This window comes from Dama dama, chromosome 8, assembly GCF_033118175.1.
Source record: "Dama dama isolate Ldn47 chromosome 8, ASM3311817v1, whole genome shotgun sequence".
Lineage (NCBI taxonomy): Eukaryota > Metazoa > Chordata > Mammalia > Artiodactyla > Cervidae > Dama > Dama dama.
In genome coordinates, this window is record NC_083688.1 from 45,118,877 (window position 1) to 45,141,602 (window position 22,726).

At 42.0% G+C, this 22,726-nt stretch overlaps 1 protein-coding gene across 1 annotated transcript in view; it reads right to left on the minus strand.

Annotated features, from left to right (window-relative positions):
- LOC133060990 (aldehyde oxidase 1) overlaps nt 1-22,726 on the minus strand; it is a 70,383-nt gene that overhangs the window by 18,849 nt on the left and 28,808 nt on the right. The window contains exons 17-26 of the mRNA XM_061149042.1: nt 19,592-19,761; nt 19,119-19,245; nt 16,581-16,703; nt 13,135-13,231; nt 9,675-9,799; nt 7,564-7,697; nt 5,517-5,604; nt 3,474-3,560; nt 2,453-2,644; nt 292-519 (exon numbers count right to left, since the gene is read on the minus strand). Coding sequence (XP_061005025.1) covers nt 292-519; nt 2,453-2,644; nt 3,474-3,560; nt 5,517-5,604; nt 7,564-7,697; nt 9,675-9,799; nt 13,135-13,231; nt 16,581-16,703; nt 19,119-19,245; nt 19,592-19,761 — 1,371 coding nt within the window. The remainder of the gene's footprint in view (nt 1-291; nt 520-2,452; nt 2,645-3,473; nt 3,561-5,516; nt 5,605-7,563; nt 7,698-9,674; nt 9,800-13,134; nt 13,232-16,580; nt 16,704-19,118; nt 19,246-19,591; nt 19,762-22,726) is intronic.

Sequence of the window (22,726 nt, forward strand, 5' to 3'; positions counted from 1 at the left end):
ATCGAGGAAGTGGGTGGTCCCCATGCTTATTTTATATTAAGTGATCGGGAGCGAGCAGATTCAGCTGTTTAAAGCCAGGGCCTAGAGTAGATGCCAGGTCTCCCAATTTCCTAGCAAGAATGCCTGTCACCAAGCTGGTGCAGTAGGCAAAGCAGCTCTCGTCTCCTCTGGAGGAAACCTATTGGACTGAGCACCCCTCTGGAGAAGTTTAACAACTGGAGAGTGCAACCATATCCACCTTCATGGAAAGTTTCCTCAACACCTTTGGACTTGTCTGTTTGAAGAACTGACCTGACCAGCAGCAACGGAACAAAGCCCAACAGGAAACTTCAGGGGGACCACTGCCAGCCCCTTCTTCTTCCAGTAATTCTCCGAGTTGAATTTCTCCACAGCTGCTTTCCTTAGGGGGTAGGAAGACGTGGCCATGCATTCTTTCCAACATTCCATCAGGTTCTTGGTATTAATCTCCTGTTTGTAGGGTGTTTGGTCAATTTCCTTGTACATGTTTATTGTTCGGACCTACAAAAGAGAAGGGAATTAAAAGGGCTGAGGAGGCCATCGGCAGACATAGTCCCCTCCACCCACTGTCCTTCTGGTCAAATTCTACTCATTCTAGAAAACCCAAACTGAGCTCAATATTCCCTTCTTCCTCTACGCAGAACTTCTATCTAATGTGTTAGCACTTAAAACACTTTTGAAGCTGCTCTTGTGTAAGTTCAAAGAAAGGACTCCTTTCTTTATGCTTCTTATATAACTCAATGCAGTCTAGATATGCTGTAGACTCTTTAATTCTAGGTGTACTTGTATCTGTTGAAAGGCAATGCTGAGTTTAATTTACAGCCTACATGATCTACATGATTTATATCTTTCAGATGCTTTGGCAAGAGAAGACCACACACTTTCAAACATGAAAATATTAAAGTTTGTTTAACTAAAACTTATAATTAAGGTACTCCCCTGGTGGCTCAGATGGTAAAGCATCTGTCTACAATGCGGGAGACCCGGGTTTGATCCCTAGGTCGGGAAGATCCCCTGGAGAAGGAAATGGCAACCCACTCCATGATTTATCTTTCAGATGCTTTGGCAAGAGAAGACCCACACACTTTCAAACATGAAAATATTAAAGTTTGTTTAACTAAAACTTATAATTAGGATGAAAATCCAATAAAAAAAATTCTCTCTCAGGACGTCTGAAGCACTGAGTAGAATTCTTTCTGAATTCCCAGATCTGAACTGGCAACGAAGGCTGTTAGTCACCAGTTTTTGAGAACAAAAGGTCAAGTGCCTCACATTCCCAGCTGATAACACTCTCAGCAGTTAGGGCCGGCCACTCTCCAAGCTGACAGGAGCCGTTACAGACCTGTCTTCTTCCCATCTCCCCCTCCCCCAATTCCCAGATCATTATAAAACGAGGACTGGATGTTAGTAAGCTGCTGAGAGAAGGTGGTGTTTTCAAGGATGGCTCCTCTCCCCTCTGTGTTCCCTGGGGATGAAGGGAGGTCATTTGCTGACCCTGCTCCTAGGGCTACCAATGGGCCAGAATATCTGGGAGAGAGGCTGTGGTGAGGTGGCCAGGAAGGGAGGTCAAGGGCCCCCCACAGTTCAAAACAGAAAGATGATGGCTCCTGCCTATGGACCCAGACTCTAGTGCTGGGCCGGGGGCGGGTAGAGGAGATGGATGCACTGGGGACCTGGGCTTTCCAAGCAGCAGCGGGCAAGGAGGCAGGGGATTCAGAGATAAGGTGAGGTGCCAGCTGAGAATCAGTTGGAAATTTAATGCTCACAGGGAACTGTCCATTCCTAAGAGAGCTGGCAGAAAGGGAGCCCAGAGATGATATACTCAAAGAGTGTCTTCATCTAACCAAGAAGGGGACAGAGAGCTTACTGGGAGAAGCCAGTGGCAGAGATGCTGTCTGTTTGCCCTGGTTCTCCTCCTCCTCCCAACCCAACCTCTGAGCAGAAGGCACAGGGGAGGTGAAGGGGGCAGAGAGCACACCATCTTCCCATCCTAACGCCACACCAGGATCCTGGGAAGGGAACTGAGCTTGTGCATGAATGAACATTGGCCCAAGACTTACAGAACCAAAAGAAGACCATTTAAGTAATTGAAATGACTCAAATGACAGCTGCCTGTGATGTTAAGGAAGCGGAGGAAAGAAGACTTTGACAGAACTTGTTGGTAGCAATTATACCCCCAACCAATGGAGACTTCTCGCTACCAATGAATCCAGTGCTCACGCCTCAGCACCCTCTCCCATGACTTCTGAGGATGAACCTGAGTAAGACAAGGACCCCTGAGCTCTAGAGTCCTGCTCAGTATTAACCAGTCAGCTGGGTTAACTCCACCAAATCATGTAGCCCCCATGGACCTCAAATTCCTCAACATGAAGACCTCCAATGGCCCTCCCACCTCTAAAATCCACTATCCTTTGTGAGACGAATTCAGCATTACCTTCTCAGGGGGCAGCCCACATCTGGCTGCCACTTCTGTGATGCAGGCTTCGATGATCAGTCCTGCCTGGGGAAAGCCGAACCCTCGCAAAGCCGTGTTGGATGGAAGGTTGGTTCTGCACGCCCGCCCCCGGCAGCGCAGATTGGGAAACTTGTAGGCATTTTCCAACTTCAGAAGTCCTATCTCTATTACCTGGGGAAATCCAGAGTTGACATGATGAGACCCTCAACCTTCTGGGCCTGTTTTACCATCCTAAGACCTCAGGCCAAAACCAAGAAATGAACAACCTTCTCTGTATCATATCAAACACACTAACCTTGACCCATGTCTCAAATTAAATGCATTTTTGCTGTAAAATGATTTTCAAGGATTTGAATAATTTTTCTTTTCAAGTTATTATTTTTAAATTTTCACATTAGAGCTAATGCATTTTCCCCCCAGGTTTTAAAACTTTTCAAAGCCTTTGAAGCATTCATCGACTCAGTCTACAGAATGTAGTGAATAAGATATCTTGAAAAGCAGGAAAAAAAAAATGTTGCTATTTGATCTAATGCATTGGTTCTCAACAAGGGGCAATTTCTCCATCTTCCTCCCTGGGACATTCGCCAATGTTTGGAAATATTTCTGGTTGTTAAGTCTGGAGGGTAGCTGAGCCACTGACATGTAGTGGGTGGAGGTCACTGATATTGCTAGACATCTTATAATGCACAGGGCAGCTCCTACTACAAAGAATTATCCAGTTTAAAATACCAATAGGGTCAAGGTTAAGGTCTAAAGTTTGCATTTGGGAAAAGAGCTCTAAAATTTGGGAAACACAGAGATAACACACAGATGTAGACTTAGCCAATATCTCTGGGCTCACAGTGGGGGCACCAGTAAGTAACATGTGGCTACCTGCTCCTGGCAACGAGAATATTTATGCTTTTATAATTAAATATCATTTAACCATTGAACATTTTTCTGAATTAAATCATTTTATGTAACACTTTCCACAATGTGCATTTGCTATTAAAACACTTACAAATAATGACTCATCCAGGAAGGCGCCTCCATTGCAATAATGCTCCATATCCAGGGCCAAGATTCTGCCATCGTTCATGAATCCAGCCTGGAGAAAGAGAAAGGAGCTTTGATCCTGGTGCTGGGTGCCAAGTCTCTCTCAAGTGTACTTTGTCACTGGCAAACCCTCTACATATCGATGAACATTTTTTATGACATTGGATTTGACATTTTCTTGGATAAGACACCAAAAGTGTATAGGCAACAAAAGAAAAAGAGATACATTGGACTACATCAAAATTTAAAACTTTCATATATCAAAGGACACAGTCAACAGAGTGAAAAGGCAATCCAGAGAATGGAAAAAAATATTTGCAAGCCATGTATATGATAAGGGGTTAATATCTGGGATGTATAAAGAACTCTTAAAACTCAACAACAAGAAACCCCAAACAACCTGTTTAAAAAGTACAAAGGACTTGAATAGACATTTCTCCAAAGAATATATACAAAATGTGTAATAAGCACATGGAAACATGTCCAGCATCACAAGTAACTAGGGAAATGCAAATCAAAGTCACATAAAAATGGTTAAGATAGCAAAAAGTAAAAGTAATAATAATAAAAAGAAAGGGTAGAGAAAGATATAAAAAGCAAAAGGAAAACCCCTCATTTAACCTGTCACTACAGTTCAGTCTTCTCCAAATCAACTGCATATTTGACCTCTCATTTTTGCCATTAGTTCTTGGAATTCTAGCTTCCATCCTCGTATTTCCACCAAAACCTTCTCCCCTAAAGTCAGCGATCTTGTAATTTCCAAATCTGGTGTCCTGCACAAAATGCATTAATACTCCACACACTTTTCTCATATAGGGCCTGATTCATCACAACGCTCAGCATCATTTGGTGCTGCCAGAGGTCTTTTAAATAAATATCTTCCTTGCTTTTAAAATGTATTCAATGTTTCTAAACTTAGTAAAGTTCATTTTAATGATTTTTGTTGAATGGGACCAAATTCAAACCAAAGTCAAGGGCATGAACTATGAATTCAGCAGTTTAAGTTTGAGTCCTGGTTCTGCCACGAAACCCACTCTATGATCTCAAGCAAGTTATATAACCTCTCTGACTGTCTGTGACATGGCAGTAAATAAGGTAATGCAGAAAATCACAGGTAAGTGACTGAAACCTAGCAACCGTCCTAAATATAAATGATTGCTAATATTATAAATACTATTAATATCATCTCCTATCCTCACACCACCCTCTATCAAAACATATTATTTTCTCATGGTCTTAATCACCACTACGCTGACAGTTTTTGTAATTATAATCCAGTCTTTTCAATAGAGTCCCATATCGATGAAGGACATTCCCACAACAATATCCCGTGGTCACTTCTTTCTGAAATACACAAATAAACTCATCACTGTCCCTCTAGACTGTTTCCTCCTCCAACTTGGCTCTTTCTTCTAGAAACCTCTCAGTCATGCTTGTGGCTGTTTTTCTCCATTTTATTTTGCTAAGTCTGTCACCAAATTCTATTTTATTTTATACCATAATAGCTCTGGGACCCATTTCTTTCCACATCTTACTTCATAGCTCAGACCCCAACTGCTTCAGGTCTGAGCACATCAGCTGCCTCCTGGTGTCTGCCTGCCTTCATCCTCTTGCCTCCCTCAGCCATCCTGCCTAGTGCCATCATTTGATTATAACGCTATTGTTATGGAAATTACTCTATTTTTACCTCCCATATATAAAAATGTGGGAATAGTGTGATTATCAGATCTACTTTCATGGAAGTATGTACATACGTCTATGTTTCCAGTTTTGCAGTCTGTAGCAGTCAATTACCAGCTAGTAATTTTTTTACAAACTGACATCTTTGGGCAAAGCAGAAAAGCTTCACTGAACCAGCCAGTAATAGTGAGCACAAGGAAGAAAAAGTTGAAGCACAGTCTGTTGTTTTGCTCCTTGTTAACCCCCACTAAAGAGTAGCCAGATGCTGCCCTCTGCTTTTCTGCAATGTTATATTTCAACACAAGCCCCCACCCCCACCTCTACTCACTTTATACTTTCCAAGGTAAGGGTGGCGGCCTCCAGTTATTAACATGTCTTCTCCTCGTTCTAGAATACAGCGGACTGGACGACCATGCCTAACACAGAAGCAAAAGAATCAGGAGAAGTAAACTCTTTTACCAAATTGGAATTATCCAGTGTTTATGGAACTCCTCTAACGGGAGCCTGAGTTCAAGCCACACACATCACAGAGCAACAGAGTGACCCCCTGAGCCCGGCTGTGCGATTCTCAGGCAGAGACCGTGGCATCCCCTCCTTTGGGTCAGGGAACAGCATCTGGCAATCACTAATCATGCGAGGGGCTCTAGGGTATTGCTTTGGGGTGGTTTCCCACTGGGACGACAACCTCCGTGATGGGCAAACAGTCCCAGGGCCACATTAGAGATGGTTACAGATGGAGGCATGGCATCTGGTCCCATCACTTCATGGTAAATAGATGGGGAAACAGTGGAAACAGTGACAGACTTTATTTTTTTGGGCTCCAAAATCATGGCAGATGGTGACTGCAGCCATTAAATTAAAAGACGCTTACTCCTTGGAAGAAAAACTATGACCAACCTTGACACCATATTAAAAAGCAGAGACATTACTTTGCCAACAAAGGTCCATCTAGTCAAAGCTATGGTTTTTCCAGCAGTCGTGTATGGATGTGAGAGTTGAACTATAAAGAAAGCTGAGCACCAAAGAATTGTTGCTTTTGAACTGTGGTGTTGGAGAAGACTCTTGAGAGTCCCTTGGACTGCAAGGAGATCCAACCAGTTCATCCGAAAGCAAATCAGTCCTGGGTGTTCATTGGAAGGACTGTTACTGATGCTGAAGCTGAAACTTCAATACTTTGGTCACCTGAAGTGAAGAAATGACTCAGTGGAAAAGACCCTGAGGCTGGGAAAGATTGAAGGCAGGAGGAGAAGGGGACAACAGAGGATGAGATGGTTGGATGGCATCACTGACGCAATGGACATGAGTTTGAGTAGGCTCCAGGATTTGATGATGGACAGGGAAGCTTGGTGTGCTGCAGTCCATGGGGTCGCAAAGAGTCGGACACAACTGAGCGATTGAACTGAACTGAACTGAACAAATGGAGGGATTTGGGAGGTGTCTGACTGCCAAGTACTCCCTGACAGGGCGGGTCTGGAATCAAGGTCTTCATGTGTCATGGGACAGAAGAGTTGATCTATATTATTTAGTAGCAGAGAAATTCAGCCTTCTACGTGTGCCTGCTCCAAAGACAATTTTGTTTGGTTATGTGTTGACACCCTTAAGGGAAAATGGTACTATAAATAAAGGTAAGCATAACAAAGGGGCTTCCTTGGTGGCTCAGCAGTAAAGAATCTGCCTGCAATGCAGGAGCCAAGGGAGATGAGGCTTCCATCTCTGGGTCAGGAAGATCCCCTGGAGGAGGGCATGGCAACCTGCTCCAGTATTCTTGCCTGGAGAATGCCATGGACAGAGGAGCCTGGAGGGCTACAGTCCATGGGGTCGCAAAGAGTTGGACATGACTGAAGCGACTGAGCACACATGTAAGCATAAAAAAAGCAAAATACCCATTTAAGTTAAGGGAATATATATATACACACATTTTGAGATATATTTTATATCTTATTATACATGTATATGAACCTTTTGAGATATATGTATATATCGATATATAGAGATACACAGATCAATATAAATATCTATTGCAAAAGGTTGAACTAACCTGTATATGTATATATACATTTATATATATATACAGGTGCTAAGAAGTAATCTCATCTTTCCAGGATCACTTCTGTCTACTCTACAGACACATTTTTTAACTGTGGTTTTTATTCTTTTCAGTAACTGATCTTCATTTTTGTTTTTATACTATGTAGCTTGAGAATATAAAATAAAGGAGTCATAATAAGCCAGCGGTTTATGCATTCATATATTATATGTTATTTTAAATAACCTTAACTCAGATTCTTCCTCAATGCTGAGATTCCACAATGTTGAGAATATTCAACGTGACCTCATTTGATTTTTAGTCTATTGAACAGATTCTTTCCACTTACTTGTTTGCAGCAAATGCGGTGATGGCTGCCAGGATGCTAGTTTTTGTCACCTTCCCCCCAAAGGCCCCGCCAACACGCTTTACGTGACACATGACCTTGTTAGCTGAGACCTTCAAGACTGAAGCAGTTATGCCCTGTGAATGATAACAGTTCTCATTAATCTGACTCCTATGCAGCAAGGGAGTGGGTCAGTCTTACATGTTTTGATTACTTATGTATGTGATACACAAACTCTTTGGCTATACTAAATAATGGGATGATTTCCAAAATCCTAAGCAGGCATCTGGACTGATCTCAGTAGTATTTGGCTGTAAGGACAGTGCCAAAACTATCATTTATATTACATAGTCCTTTCAATGGGATTCCCAGGTGGCACAGCAGTAAAGAGACCGCCTGGCAAATGAAGGAATTGCAAGAGACGCTGGTTCAATCCCTGGGCCCAGTAGATCCCCTGGAGTAGGAAATGGCAACCCACTCCAATATTCTTGCCTGGAAAATCCCATGGACAGAGGAGCCTAGTGGACTAGAGTCCAAGGGGTCACAGTTCACAAAGAGTTAGACACGACTGAGCATGCACTCAGCAAAGGAAAAAAAAGTCCTTTCAATATCAATGAGATATTTTTGTGATGATAAAATTAAAAAGAAATTTTTTTCCCTCATGAACTACACATAAGGTATCCTTTACAGACTGACTCCTAGAGATATGTTTCCTGCAGCAGTGAGATTTTGTGGTCTTCCAAGCCTTTCTCAGACTGGGTCTTCTCCTTGCACATCACTGTCTCTACTGGAGAATGAGCATGTCTCACTTCCCATTTGGATGAAGTTGGCTAGCAGGTCTTCCCTGGATGTAGGTCTTATTCTTCCTTGCCATGCTAATGTCTGAGGTCATTAAGTCTTTTTCATTTTACTTTTTTTTTAAATTGGAGGATAATTGCTTTACAATATTGTATTGGTTTCTGCCGTACAATGCAAATTGGTCATATATATACATATATATACATATACATACACACATGTGTGTATATATATATCCCGTACATATACACACACACACATATATACATATACATATATATATATCCCGTACATATATATATATGCCATACAATGCAAATTGGTCATATATACACACATATATACATATATATATACACACATATATATACATATACATACACATATGTATATATGTGTGTGTATATATTAATATATCCCCTTCCCACCACCCCCCCATCCCAGCCTTCTCGGTAGTCACAAAGAGCCAGGCTGGTGTAGGTGGGGAGCCCAAGAAGAGTGAGGTGATAAGCCCAAGGTCACTCAAGCAGTGAGGAGCAGAACAGGACTGAAATGGAATTCTCCCAGCCCTTCTCAGAGGCCTCATTCTCCACATTCCTACTTGCTCTGGTAATGACACTGGCTCCTTGTGACCTACTGAATCAAGACCCCAGTGTCAATTCCCCTTACTTTCACCCTGATGCTTAAACTAGCCACCCTAGGCACACCTTCCATTCCAGCATGGGCAGTCTGTACTATTCTTCCCTCTTTATATGCACACTGTCTGGCCTATAGGACACAGGCAAAAAGGGTTTGCCAGAGGGATGAATGAATGGATGAATGAACGAACAAGTGGCATTTGATCTTGGTGTGGAACTACCTGGAAACGGCCTCTTTCCTTGCCATCTACAGACAAACTTCATTCTCACTGTAAATCCAGATTTAAGACTTCATCTTCATGGAATTTCCCAGATGATTCTAGGGCTTCACGAACCTCCATTCTCTTAATTCTCCCTCCTCTGTAAATTCTGACTTAGCTGATTTAGCACTTGTCTGTATTCTGCTCAATATTCTTTCCTAATTGTTTCATGTGAATTAGATGCCAAGAGTATAGCAAAAGAGACCTGCTGGTTATAAAGTTACAGGTCCACAAAGAGAAGACCATCATACCTTAAAAGTTGTAAAGGTGTATGGATCTTAACACCTAAAAGGATATGGCTATTAGTACTCTAAACTCCTTTAGTTTCTAAAATGACATTTTAACCTCTAATTGTTCTTGTTGTATCTTGTTGGCAGAAACCACTTAGCCACATCCCCTCCATATGGCCCCACCTTACCTGTACATATTTAGGAAACTGAGTAGACACGTAGATATCAATTTCTTGATCCTCTCCTTTGGGAACAACCAGCATGCTTTGGGTTTCCATATAAAAGTGTTCTTGACCTCCCATGTGTATTTCACCTGTTAGAGGAAAATACACCAGAATCAAAGAAGCTGTCTGATAGCACCTCCCTAAGTGTTATCTCATCATGGAGAAATTCCAGCGACAGTGCTTCTGCTTGGGCAGCAGCCTGCCTGGTGAAGGGCCACAAACAACAATAGTTAGCTTTTATTGATAACTAAGAGTTCTGCAGGGAAATTTGTTATATCTGCCAATACAGTAAGTCACAGATTCCTAGGGATGAATGTGTGACTTTCCAGAGTAAAATACTATGGCAAGGAGAAGTCCAAGACAAGATGGAGAGATGTACTTCTCTCTGTTCTTTCTTGTAAGTGCAGCTAACTATCCTGGACATTATACATAGTAAAAGAAACAGAAGAAGACTCTGGTAGGCACAAGTCAGATGTGACTGAAGAGACTAAGCATGCATGTATATTATAAATATGGGAGAGAAAAGGGATAAAGGGGGAAGGGTTTTTATAATTTACTCAAACTGATCAAGTGTCACCACCAAATATACTATAAATCTAACATCTAGAACTACCACTAAAAAAAAAAAATTCACAACGAGATACACTCAAACCACTATACATAAATAAAAATAGAATTCTAAAAAGTGTATGAGTGACCCATTGGAAAACAGGGCAAAAAATAAAAACAGAACTAAAAAAAAAAAAAAAATACAACTGTGTCGGTCATTATGTTAGGTGGAAAACAGAACTTTTACAAATTAAAAATGTATCCAATAAGAGTGATTTATAAATTATTTGAGAGGGATTCCCAAGAAAATCTTTTATATGAGAATCTGGACTTCCTATCTTATCCAAAATCTGAGTAAAGAGAGTACAGAGGAATAAGTAGATTCTACTTCTTTAATAACATATAACGATTACAATGTCAAGAACCCGGATCTCAATTTCAATTGAAGTTTTTATCAAAAGTGTACATCAAAAACCCATTTGTCAGTAGGATCAAATCCATGGTATACAATATTAGTGATTCCACCTATCCACACAGAATTAGTGGTTAAGGTTAAAATATACAGAGCTGAAAAAATATTAGACAGAGTTGTTTCTGCTTAAACCCATCAGGTGGGCAATATTTTAAGACCCGGTGACACTGTGCTGCCCACCCCACAGCCCTGGACCCACGGCACCCGCTCCTCACTCTCCAGTGTGGCTCACAACTCTCCAGGCTGAAAACCAATTTGTTCAACTAATCCCTGAGATAAAGTGTCATCCCAGGGTGGGCTTAGGAGTAATGCCTTCAGGCGTATTTACATTTTAATGAGTTCCTTAAAGACGAAAATCCATTAAGATATGGAGTCTCTCGTGCTCTGCCAATAGGACCGGGTATGGGGAAGATCATTTTAGTTTCAGAGTTCTCCCGCAAATCCTGCCATGGAGATTGTTATCCACTCTCTCAGTGTAAAGCCCAACCCAGCTAATGGGGTTTCACAGAGATGAGTGAGAAGCACATAACATAGAGGAGAGAAAGCTAACTTCAGAGGTGAGAAACTCAGATAGATTTGATTCCTGGTCAACTTCACGTCTCTCCAGCCTTACTGGGCTCATTTGTAAACCAAATTCTTTAAAGTCCCTCTGGGATGTGGGTTTGATTCCTGGGCTGTGAAGATCCTCTGGAGAAGGAAATGGCAACCCACTTCAGCATTCTTGCCTGGGAAATCCCCTGGACAGAGGAGCCTGGCGGGCTACAGTCCATGGAGTCGCCAAGAGTTGGACACGACTAGCCAGTAAACAACAACAAGGGCTATGACACAGCCATTATGTAAGGCTGTGTTACATACATATATATGTAAGATACACATATCTTCGCAGTTGGTAAAAGTCAACAATAGCGCCATTCCCTTCAAGAACACAGTTCAAGACTTGATGTGATGCTCAACATATTTAATCTTTTAAATATTCTATTTTTTTGGAGCATCTGTTTTCCTAATAGGCAGATTAAGTACCATCATGATTAGTATCTCCAGTTATCTCTCATTGAAACAAGTAGTCATAAATTCTTCATCAAAATGACAGTTGGAGAGTAAGAATAAAATTCCTTTGAGTCAAAAGAATGAAAACTTAAAAGTAGTACAAATGTCCATCTTACAGCTTCTTGTTCACTTTTATATTTATCAATAGGGTATTGGGCTGTTGTGCAGTTGCTAAGTCATGTCTGACTCTTTGTGACCCTATAGTCTGTAGCCCACCAGGCTCCTCTCTCCATGGGATTTCCCAGGCAAAAACACTGGAGTGGGTTGCCATTTCCTTCTCTAGGGGATCTTCTCGACCCAGAGATCGAACCCACGTCTCCTACATTAAGGTCGATTCTTTACCACTGGGCTCTATAGGGTATGGACAACTTAAAATTCAAGAAAGAGATAGATTGAACAACTTAACCTAACTAAATGAAACAATTAAATAACATGTCAAGGACAAACACAATAATCAAATTCTCACACAGAAACATATTAGGGAACAAACAGTGCATGGACATATTATGGAGCAAGTGGAGGCACTGTGTCAATATCAGTATTTCTAAGATACTCTCACCATGAACGCTGTGCAGAAATTCTCCTTCCTTCTCTCCCACAAAATAAACTCACCATTGAGTGTTTGCCAGATTTTACTAATCCTAAGAATCACCTAGAGCACTGTTAAAATTTGTGAAAAACAGATTCCTAAGCTGCCCTGGATCTTCCAACTCCAGAATTCCAAGGGGCACAGGAATATACATACATACAGAGACAGGCAGACAGGCAAAGAGACAGACAGACAGGCAGACAGGCAAAGAGACAGAGGCAGAGAGATATACACACAGACACAAAACAGTAAAGCAGGTGTAGTGAAATGTTTATTGGGGAATCTGAGTAAAGGATACTTAGGAGTTTCTCTAATGTTTCTGCAACTATCCTGAAATTTAAAACTATTTCAAAACAAAAAGTTACAAAAACTTTGTTGGAAAGCTCAAGTCAACTGTTTTCCAAGAGGGAAATTTAATTGCATATACATGTAATGAAAGGAAGTCTGCAAGGAAGTAGGGGAAGGAGACACAGAGGGAGAGAGGAAAGGAAGGAGAAAGCAGAGATGGAGAGGGGCGAAGGAGAAATCAGAAAGGATGACAGAGAAAGAAACACGGGCTTTGGAAATCCTTACAAAAGCTATCAGTCCCCAATGTTTCATGGCGGCTGCTGTCTAAGATGACTGTGGTCCTGCTCCTTAACCACTCTGGGCCTCAGTTTCCCGACCTTTGGGAAAACAGACGCCATCTGTATAACTAACACCTGGAGCCATGGCAAGGGACATCCAGGACTGCTTCCTCTCTCATCATTTGTTAAAGACAGTTTTACCTTCAAGAATTTGATCCACCACTTTAAATGCTTCATCCACATTTCCATACTCCAGTTTCCTCTCTGGCTCAAAGAAGGACTTGTTTTGTATAGCATCCTAGGAGGAGAACAGAAAAGTGAGCCCCCCACCAGCCCCACAGCAGCGGCCACATGTGGTGCTGCATCATCTGAGTCTGGGCGGTGCTCTTCTTGCTCTGGCATCACATACACCCTCATCAGGACGCCATGAGCTGGATTAAGACCCATGCTGCAGAAAGACTCTCCATGGAGCAATTGCAAATGTCCTCACTGAGTCCAAAGAAAAGAAAAGAAAAGAAACTGCTTAGAAAACACCTAGCACCCAGGTGGTGGAACTGTTTCCAGGCCAGTTATTCTCTTCATTCCACAGCCCGTGTTAGACAGCCAGGGTAACAAGGTGCAGGGACTTAGACCTTGGTCTCTGGACCCAGGTGGAGTTGTGTCCGTCTTCTGATGTACTAGCTATTTGACTGTGGGTCTGTTACTTCACCTTTTTGAGCCTCATCTGTAAAATGAAGGTAGAGTTGTACACACAGTTCCAATAGGGTTGTGGAAAGAATAAAATGAAATGAGGCATGAAAGAGCTTACATGACATATAACAAATGTTCTGTTAATGCTACCTGAAGACACTCTAGTGATAAAGACATGGTGGCCTTGACTGCCAGTCCCAAGATTCTCCTTTGGGGGAATGAGTCCAGCATTTACACTTTGGACTTCCAGCCCTGGAAGTAAGATTCCAAGTCTAGAGTGGGTACCACAAATCCACTTATATCCTGGTTCCTAATGGCTCCCCTGGGTGCCTATGAAGGACTATAATAGTAAGTACACATTATCAGGGATATAGCTAAAAAAATCTAGGTTGGTTTTCCTACCTATCCTTGGGAATTCATCTTGCTGTAATCCCTCACTCCGTGGCAAATGTGACATGTCAGCTCCTGGGAGTATTTCTACAATGGATTATTGTCCATCCATGAAATTCCAGCCTGGTGGCAGCTAGGGATTCTCCAAACTTTGGTCCCCTTTGGCCACCAGTAAGTGTCTAGACCTATCAATATACCTTATGGATATGCTATTGTGATCCTGCCATTTCCTCCACTCAAAAAGCGGGTTGGTTTGTTTCTACTACCACAGGCCCAGGGTCTTTGATAGAGTGTTTGCTGATGGCTTCTATTGTTGATTAACTGTGTGACTTTGGGTGACTCAGCCTTTCAGTTTCTGCATCAGAATGGGGATAATATCAGTTTTTGCCTCATAGGATTGTTGTAAGCATCTAGTGACTTATGTAGGAAAGCTGTTTGGAAGCAGGTAATCACACAGAAAGCTCTAGGTGTTAGCTATGGTCACGTTGTTGGCTGTGACAGTTGATAAGAGATTCTGGTTGGGAGCACAGCTTTCTCACCATGGTTATCAGCCTGACTCCTGGCGCCAAGAGTTTTGATAGCATTTCCCCATTCAAGCTATTAAAAATTCAAAAAAGCATAAGCTAGGTTAAACATGAGTGATAGTGATGGAGATCCATTTGTTTTTATCCTATTTTAATTGATAACATACTTCCTACTGGAATCAATTAATATGATTTTCTTTTTTTTATTGGAATCAAATTGCTTTACAATGTTGTGTTAGTGTCTGCTGTATAACAAAGCACATGATCTCTTATTCATCTAAGACTCAGATATTCCAGGTTCAAAACAGAAATTAAGTTTTACACATCCAGTTTTTTGTTTTTTCCCTTTGAGTTTAGCCTTTTGCTGCTTGCTCTTTGAGTAACTCAGAGGTAATTTCCTGAATATTTCTTGGTCAGGAAAGTGATAAAAGAACTGTAGTATGTAAGGAACAAGGCATATTTCCTTGCTATACACTTTGATTAACTCTTCTTGATCTAGTTGATTGATCTCGAAGAGCTTAACCTTTGGCAGAAACATGAGGTACTTCTTTTCCACGATGTCAAAGCTTGGTGTTTGATAGTGGGATTCTTTGGCAGACAATTTGAACTGTGCTGGTCCAAGTTAGGGGTGGAGGTGGAGGTAGGGCTGGGGGTGGGAAGAGAGTGGTGTCTATTTGCTTTCGGAATTTTATTTGGCTGGAAAGCAGGGTGCAGGGCTGGGGTAAGGGAAAATACTTAGTCACTGGAATTTGGCAAAGAATTACAAACAAAATTTTTGACAAAGTATTATGCAAATAAATTCTTACTAAGAATTCTAACTCTAAAACAAAATGTTGGGGAAGGAATGCATAAAGTCAGCAAGCATACGAGGCAATGTATGAATGAAAAGGGTTTAAGATGAAAACAGAATGAATTTGAAACTGGCCAGGAAAATTTGGAAAGCCTAATCACTCTCTGACTCCAACTAAACTTTTTTATTTTTGTTTCCTTGACACGATTCTTTTTTAATTTCAAAACACTGAGGACATTGTCCAGAAACAAATTCTGTGTTCCTTGGCATAAAGCAGCATGATAGGAAATATACCCAAGGCCAAGTTCTCCTGGAGACACTAATCTTGTCCAACTCATTTCCTTATTTTCTGCCTCAGAGCGTGCTAGTCACCTAGAGAACAATTTATTCATTATGTTGTGGAGATAATATTGTAGTCCCAGATTACATTTGGTCTGTATGTGCTGAATCTAACCTATTCATGCTGTTTTCCCAACTTTCATGCTTTTATTACTTTGTAAATTATAAGAACCAATGAAATATATGCAGAAGAATATTCATTTCATGGCGATGTCTTAAAACCTTTATAAATTTCAAAATCGCTTTTAAGAAATAGGATAGGAAATGCAATTCCCCAATTTGTTCAAGTTGCCAAAATAGCTGCAGGCATCATAGGATCTGTTTCTCATATTTACTCAAGATATGCATTAAAGGATGTAAAACTAGGGTCACAGTATATGCTTCATGGAGCTTCTTGTTGGTTTTCACTATATACCTAAAAGAGTCCCAGTGAAGGTGCTATGGAGTCCTGGGTGCACCTTCTCTTCTAGACATTGCTGGTTGCCCATCTGGCACTCTTTTCACCTGCCCCTTCCAGACAGTGCTCAGATTGCTCTTGAGGTCCCCATCACTCCCCATACAGCCCATGAACCTCAAAGAAATCTGACCCTCCAGCAGTAACCAACAGCCCTTGCCTGTCATGAATCCAGAGAGGGACACGTGACCTAAATGCCTGATGATGCTGGGCCCCAGGACTCGTGAGGTGCTGAGCCGATGGTGTTCTCTCTGCCATCCTATGACCACATGAGATAAAGCCTCATCATGGGGAGCAGGAAGGAGAGTCGGAAGACTAGCTTTCTTGCTAATAGTGGAGGAAAAACAAAGCCCCTGTGTTTCGGAAGCCACTTTGAGTCAGATTTTGTTTCCTGTTTCTGGCATTTTAACTGATACACCACTTAAATATGCTCTTCTGGCCCCACCCTTGAACCCATTACCTCAATGGTGAGGATCAGCGGCTCCAAATCTCGGTAGACAATCTTCACTCGCTGGGCAGCTCGCTTTGCCTGGACCTCGGAATCGGCTATCACGGCGCAGAGAAGCTGACCCACACAAGACACCTGCAATACAGAAGAGACTTCTAGTTCCAAGGAGGGCAGGCAGCAGGTCCTTTCCTCCTCTTCATCTTCCTCCTCCTGCCAGCACAAAGCTAGACACACAGTGGCCTTCACCGCAGTGCCGTGGTTGAGGAAGGCTTCCGCAGAGAAGTCGTTTGTCAGAGCTGGCCTGCTGAGCTCTGGGAAGTCTCTGCCCTGGGAGAGCAAGGACTTTCTGCTCCATCACTGGCAGCGGCGGCTGAAGAGGGACTGGTGTCATGCCGCCTCTCGTAGAGCAGACTCGGGCTTTGACGATGCTGGAGGGCTGTCTGGCCGAGGAGAGGCAGTCCCATGGCTTGACCGGGGCTGCCACACTGCGAGCCGGGCCATTCTGAGAGGAGACTGCTGCTTCACGACAGGAAGGACCAGAAGGTCAAGACCATCTCACCCAGAGAGGAAGGAGGGCGGGACAGTGGTCTCTGCCCTGAACTGGGGAGCACAGGTGTTTTCAGGGAGAGACATGATTGTAGGAGCCAAGAGTGGGCTGGGAGCGGTCACCATGTCACCTGCAGGTGGGGCAGGCAGACGGCCTGAGTTCACCCAGGGACCAGGGCAGAAAGTGGATGGGGAAACGCAGAACCAAGGCCCTGGAAAAGTGAAACAGTCAGGACTGGAAGAAGCCATGGGACCAGTGGATTCTCTTTCCCACCTTTTATTGTGATCCAAGTCAAAACATAATCACTCATTTTTCAGATTGACATTAGATTATTAGGACTTTTCTACAGTAAGCATCTAGTACTTTTATCACCAGATAAAAATGGTAGTAAAAAAGAGTTAAATCCAGGCACAGGCGCGCACACACACACACACACACACACACACACACACACACACATGTATTTGTTGGGTGTAGGTGGGTGGGGTCAGTGGGGAGATGAATGAAACAAGACTTGCAGATGTTAATCGTTGTTGAAGCTGGATGATGGGTTTATGGAGGTTCATTGTACTCTGCTCTATTTTTATGTGTATTTAAAATTTATGCAATGAAATGATTTTTTAAAGATATAGCATGATAAGGACAAATGTTAATATAGGAATGAAACTAACAGAGACAATCATTCACAATGGCTCTGCTCTCTGCTCTCCACACACATGGGATTTGCCACATGACCTGGTACACAGGTACACTCTGAGATGCTCAGAGTCAATGTGCCCACACCTCAGGGAGTTGTGCTATTGTGTGGCCCAAGATGGCTTTGCTTGTCTAGTTAACATTTATGCAAAAGTCATAGTTCTCATCATCTTCTGCCAGGACCACACAGCCCTGCCTTGGGAGAGTTCAACCTTGACTTCAGACACCCAGTCACCAAACTTTCCTTTTTATCAACTAAGCCTCCTAGCGAGAGCCAGAGGCAGAGACTCTTTCAAATGATGGCACTCTTTTGGGTGAACACTGAATGGAAGTTAAGCAGAAAACCTTCTGGACCCTGCTCTGGCTGCATTTCCTCGTGACTTCAGATACAGTAGTCAATGTTTTTTATCATTTGAAACTTTCAAGTGGCAATAGTGCTATCACTGTTCCTCTGCTTATTTACCCTGCTTTGTAGGAAGCAGTATGAAATCTACAGATGAATCAGACATGGGCTCCTACTCCAGACATTTTACCAGGTAGAGGAAATAGATAAGACATTGAAATAAATAAGCTCAGTACAGGGTAGAAAGTGTAAATACAGGTTCACTTTGCCTTCTCCTTAAGTTCTGCGAGGACAAGGACCACATGGGTCTTGTTTACCTGCAGCAGGTGCTCACTTAAAAGATGGCTGTTGAATACACAGTGTATGAACGAATGAGTCAGGGTGAGTTCAGAGAGGGAGACAACTCCTGGGTTAAAGGATAAGGAAAGGCTTCATAGCGGATATCACTTGAACTTGGACATTGGACACACCAAGACTGGAACCATAGCAAGGATTCTCAGGGAGAGGATCAGCAAATACAAGTTCTCGTTATTCTCCTCTCATTTATCCTTTTCTAACTATTGAAAACAGCACATGATCTTACCACCATTAGGAGAAAATATAAAACACTCAAGTGTCTTTTATATAACTAGCCAACTTCTTTACTTAGGTGGAATATGAATGTTTTTGAACTAACTCACTATTAAAATACAATGATTTATAATAAGCATTCAAAGAATATTGGAATCCTTTATGATGTGCCAAATTCAATGCTATCTTTAAGAAAATATGAACTGCCAATAACTGAGGAAGTTACTTTTTTTCTTTTTTTTTTGGCCACACCGAGAGGCAAGTGGAATCTTAGGTTCCCAATAAGGGACTGAACTCACACGCCCTACAATGGAGACTTGGAGTTTTAATCACCAGACAACTAGGGAAGTTCCTAAGGAAGTTACCTTTAAAACAGAAAGCAAAAATGCAGTACCTCATCTGTTGACAGAATTTTCTCAGAGGCAGTTAAAAAGTCAATGGTGTTGATGTCTGGAAGATGTTCCTCAGTCAGGATGTCTACCACTCCTGGCAGGCTGAGAGCTTCGGACAGATCGATAGACCTAGACGACAACACACAGAACACGGCCACTCAGAGCAGCCCCACGGCCTCCAGGCCATGGAGAATGTGCTTAATCAGAGAATAGGATACACGAGAGGAAGATATGTCCAAAAGCCTTACAGGAGTTCTATGCCACACAATCGAGAAAGAATGTCTGGGACAATGAAGTTTTTCTATGGAGGGACAAATTGTAGTAAATCGTACACTTCGACCCCATTTCATTTCAAACCTACATTGGACATTGCCAACAAATAGCTTATCCTCTTCAGACAATTGCTTTTCACTAACATGACTTAGCCCTCAAAAGCAATCATCATTGTTTGTTGGATAAAAACTTTATCACTTACACAATCTTAGCACGAGCTCTTGAACTTGTTACAAAAGTCAAGAACAGTTCCTGGTCCACCACAGGCATGTCATCACAATAAATGGCTTCGCCTGTGGCATGCTTAATACCAGACAGGTGCATGATGGGATGGCCAACTGGGTCTTGACAAAGCTGCTTTAGGTCTGCATTCTGTGTAATTGATAATTGACATATCATTTTTATAATCATATTATGCACAACTCTACATAATTTACATTCAAACCAGAATACTTCTGAAAATAAAAACATCACTATTAATTACACCAGGACAGTGAACTTATTTCAGTAATTCAGTAGGCAAACTGGGATGTATAGCCATGGTGTTATTCTTATTTTTTCCCCCACTATTTTGAATATAGACCACAAATATCTTTAACACAGATTCTATTTGTGTAAGTAAATGAATATAAATCTTTCTTCTTGATTATATAAAATTACATCCTTTTACAAATGCTCATGTATATCCTTAACTTTCATTATCAAAATTATCTTACTCTTGTAGCTAGGCATGTCATGTGTACTATTTGCAGAAAAGCCTAATTACCATGGTTGTAGAAAATATCAAGTGCATTCAATCACAAGAGCTTTTCTTATTTTCTATTTTGAGTGAGGAAGTCTTACCAGTGGTAAGACTCATCACTTAGACAATCCTGATAAAGAATGAAGACAGAGGAAGCTGCATTTTGAGTAATGATTCATTAATGTTACTCTTTTTCAGAGACCCATGGAGTAAAATGTTTGCCACTGGCTTTATAAATACCTCTTACTGTCTGAGCTACCATAAATACCTTACATGTGTATCATTAACCAAAATTAAATTAAGAAATACAACATCTCCTCAAGTATTTCAAATATGAGAGAATTGTTAGCTTTCTTGGTTGCTTATTGGAAGAAGATTGGAGGTATGAAGAAAGAAGAATTAAGAGACATTCCCTAGTGGCTCAGTGGTAAACAATCCGCCTGCATTGCAGGAGACCAGGGTTCGATCCCTGGGTCGGGAAGATCCCCTGGAAAAGAAAACAGCAGCTCACTCCAGTACTCTTGCCTGGGAAATCCCATGGACAGAAGAAGCCTGGAGTGCTACAGTTCATGGGGTCAGGAAAGAGTCAGACACAACTGAGCAACTAAACAGCAACAATAGAACAAGTTCAGAGACTAGGGGCAAGGCTAAAGCTGCCACAGGAGCTGCTGATGGAACTGTGGGAGGTGGAAATTCCAGGAAAATTGCCAGTCAAGCAGCCACCATCTAAAGGCTACTCTCTGAAAGGAGAAGGCAGCTCTGAGGCCTGGAGTTCTGCCCTGTGAGGCAGTGCTGAGCCGTCCCATCCACACTTCACTGGATCAGCCTTTCACCCGGCACCAGGGCTGAGGCCAGATGCCCAGAGCCTTTGCTCTGGAGGACTTGGGCACGAGGTTGGTCAGCCAAGGTGAGGCCCAGAGAGAGCTAAAGGAGGCCTCTTTTTCCCATCCCACCTGTTGCCCGACACTGCTGTTCATGGGGTCACCCCAAGCCTGGTTGGGGCAGGGACTCTTTCTTTGAGATGAGGCTCACAGTGATTATAGTGCATGGCAGGAGGGAAGAGAGAACATTTCACCAACAAAACACCTACTGGTCAAGGCCTTTCCTGGGGGGAAAAGAAGCCATGGAAGTTGTTTCTAAATCAGTATCATTTAAGGCAGGCGGCGCTAATGGTAGACAACCTGCCTGCCAATGCAGGAGATGGAAGAGATGAGGGTTCAATCCCTGGGTTGGGAAGATCCCCTGGAGGAGGGCATGGAAACCCATTCCAGTATGCTTCCCTGGAGATTCCCATGGACAGAGGAGTCTGGCGGGCTATAGTCTGTAGGATCCAAAGAGGCAGACATGACTGAAGCGACTAGCATGCACGCATGGGAAATTTTCTAAGAGTACATGCTTTCGTATTTGAGCCCCAGAATGTGCAGCTGAGAAAGCTTACACGTTGCATATTGACAATAAATGAGATGTTCAATATCACCTAGAATGGTGTGTGTGTGCTCAGTCATGTCTGACTCTTTGTGACCCCAGGGATGGTAGCCCTCCAAGCTCTTCCGTCCATGGAATTTTCCAGGCAAGAATCCTGGAGTGGGTTGCTATTCTCTTTTCCAGGGGATCTTCCCAACCTAGGGATTGAACCCACATTTCCTGAGTCTCCTTCATTGGCAGGTGGATTCCTTACCACTAGTGCCACCTGGGAAGCCCTGGATGCTCTGAACTTATTCCTATTTCATATAAAATGTACTGTTTTACAGCAAAATATACATTTACTGATTAACATTTATTGTTTTAAAGTCCATATTTGTTTCACTTAAATGTAAACTTCAATTTCGTAGTTACTACAATACAAGGCACAAAAAAATTAGTATTAGCTGAGCTTTTGTGTGTGTGTGTGCTCATTCTGACTTTATATAAACTAGAGAGCAGAATAATGAATATATGAATAATGAATATATGAATAAAAATAATTTAGAACTTGGCCTAGGTACCATTAACTAAAGGTGGCTAGTAGGTCACAAACGTAGAGGAAGGGGGAAAATGAGAGAACATTTTACATATTCAGGCAATATGAACATATTATATAAATATACATAAATATGAAATTGAGCTGAAGATGTAACACTTTTTTAAATGTAATGACTCTACTAATGAAAGAGTATGTATTTGATTACTTGCTTGTGCTTGTTATATGGCTAAACACACCATGGAGGAAAGAACACTGTCACCTCTAACAGGTGATCTCTGATTTGGAGAAAAAAAAAAAAGCTGGTCATGAGTGCTGAAGTTCCTCTAGCACAGTGGGTATTTGTGTGTGTGAAAACTCAGAAAAAACAAAAACCAAAATCAAAACATCTGTGTGAGAAATACACTACTTCCAAAACTTGGTCTTGCAATCTATAGTAACAAACTATGTGAAGATTATCAGTTTTCTTTGAATGATTTGAAAGCCCATTCACTTGTTGTTTGTCCTGTGGTTGTTGAAGCTTATTCCATGGTCAAGGCAATGTTAAGGTATTTATAAGCCAAACATTGCAGTAACTGTATTTTACTCTGGGAAAAAGGGAGGCTATTTTTGACTTTCAAAATGATCACTTTCAA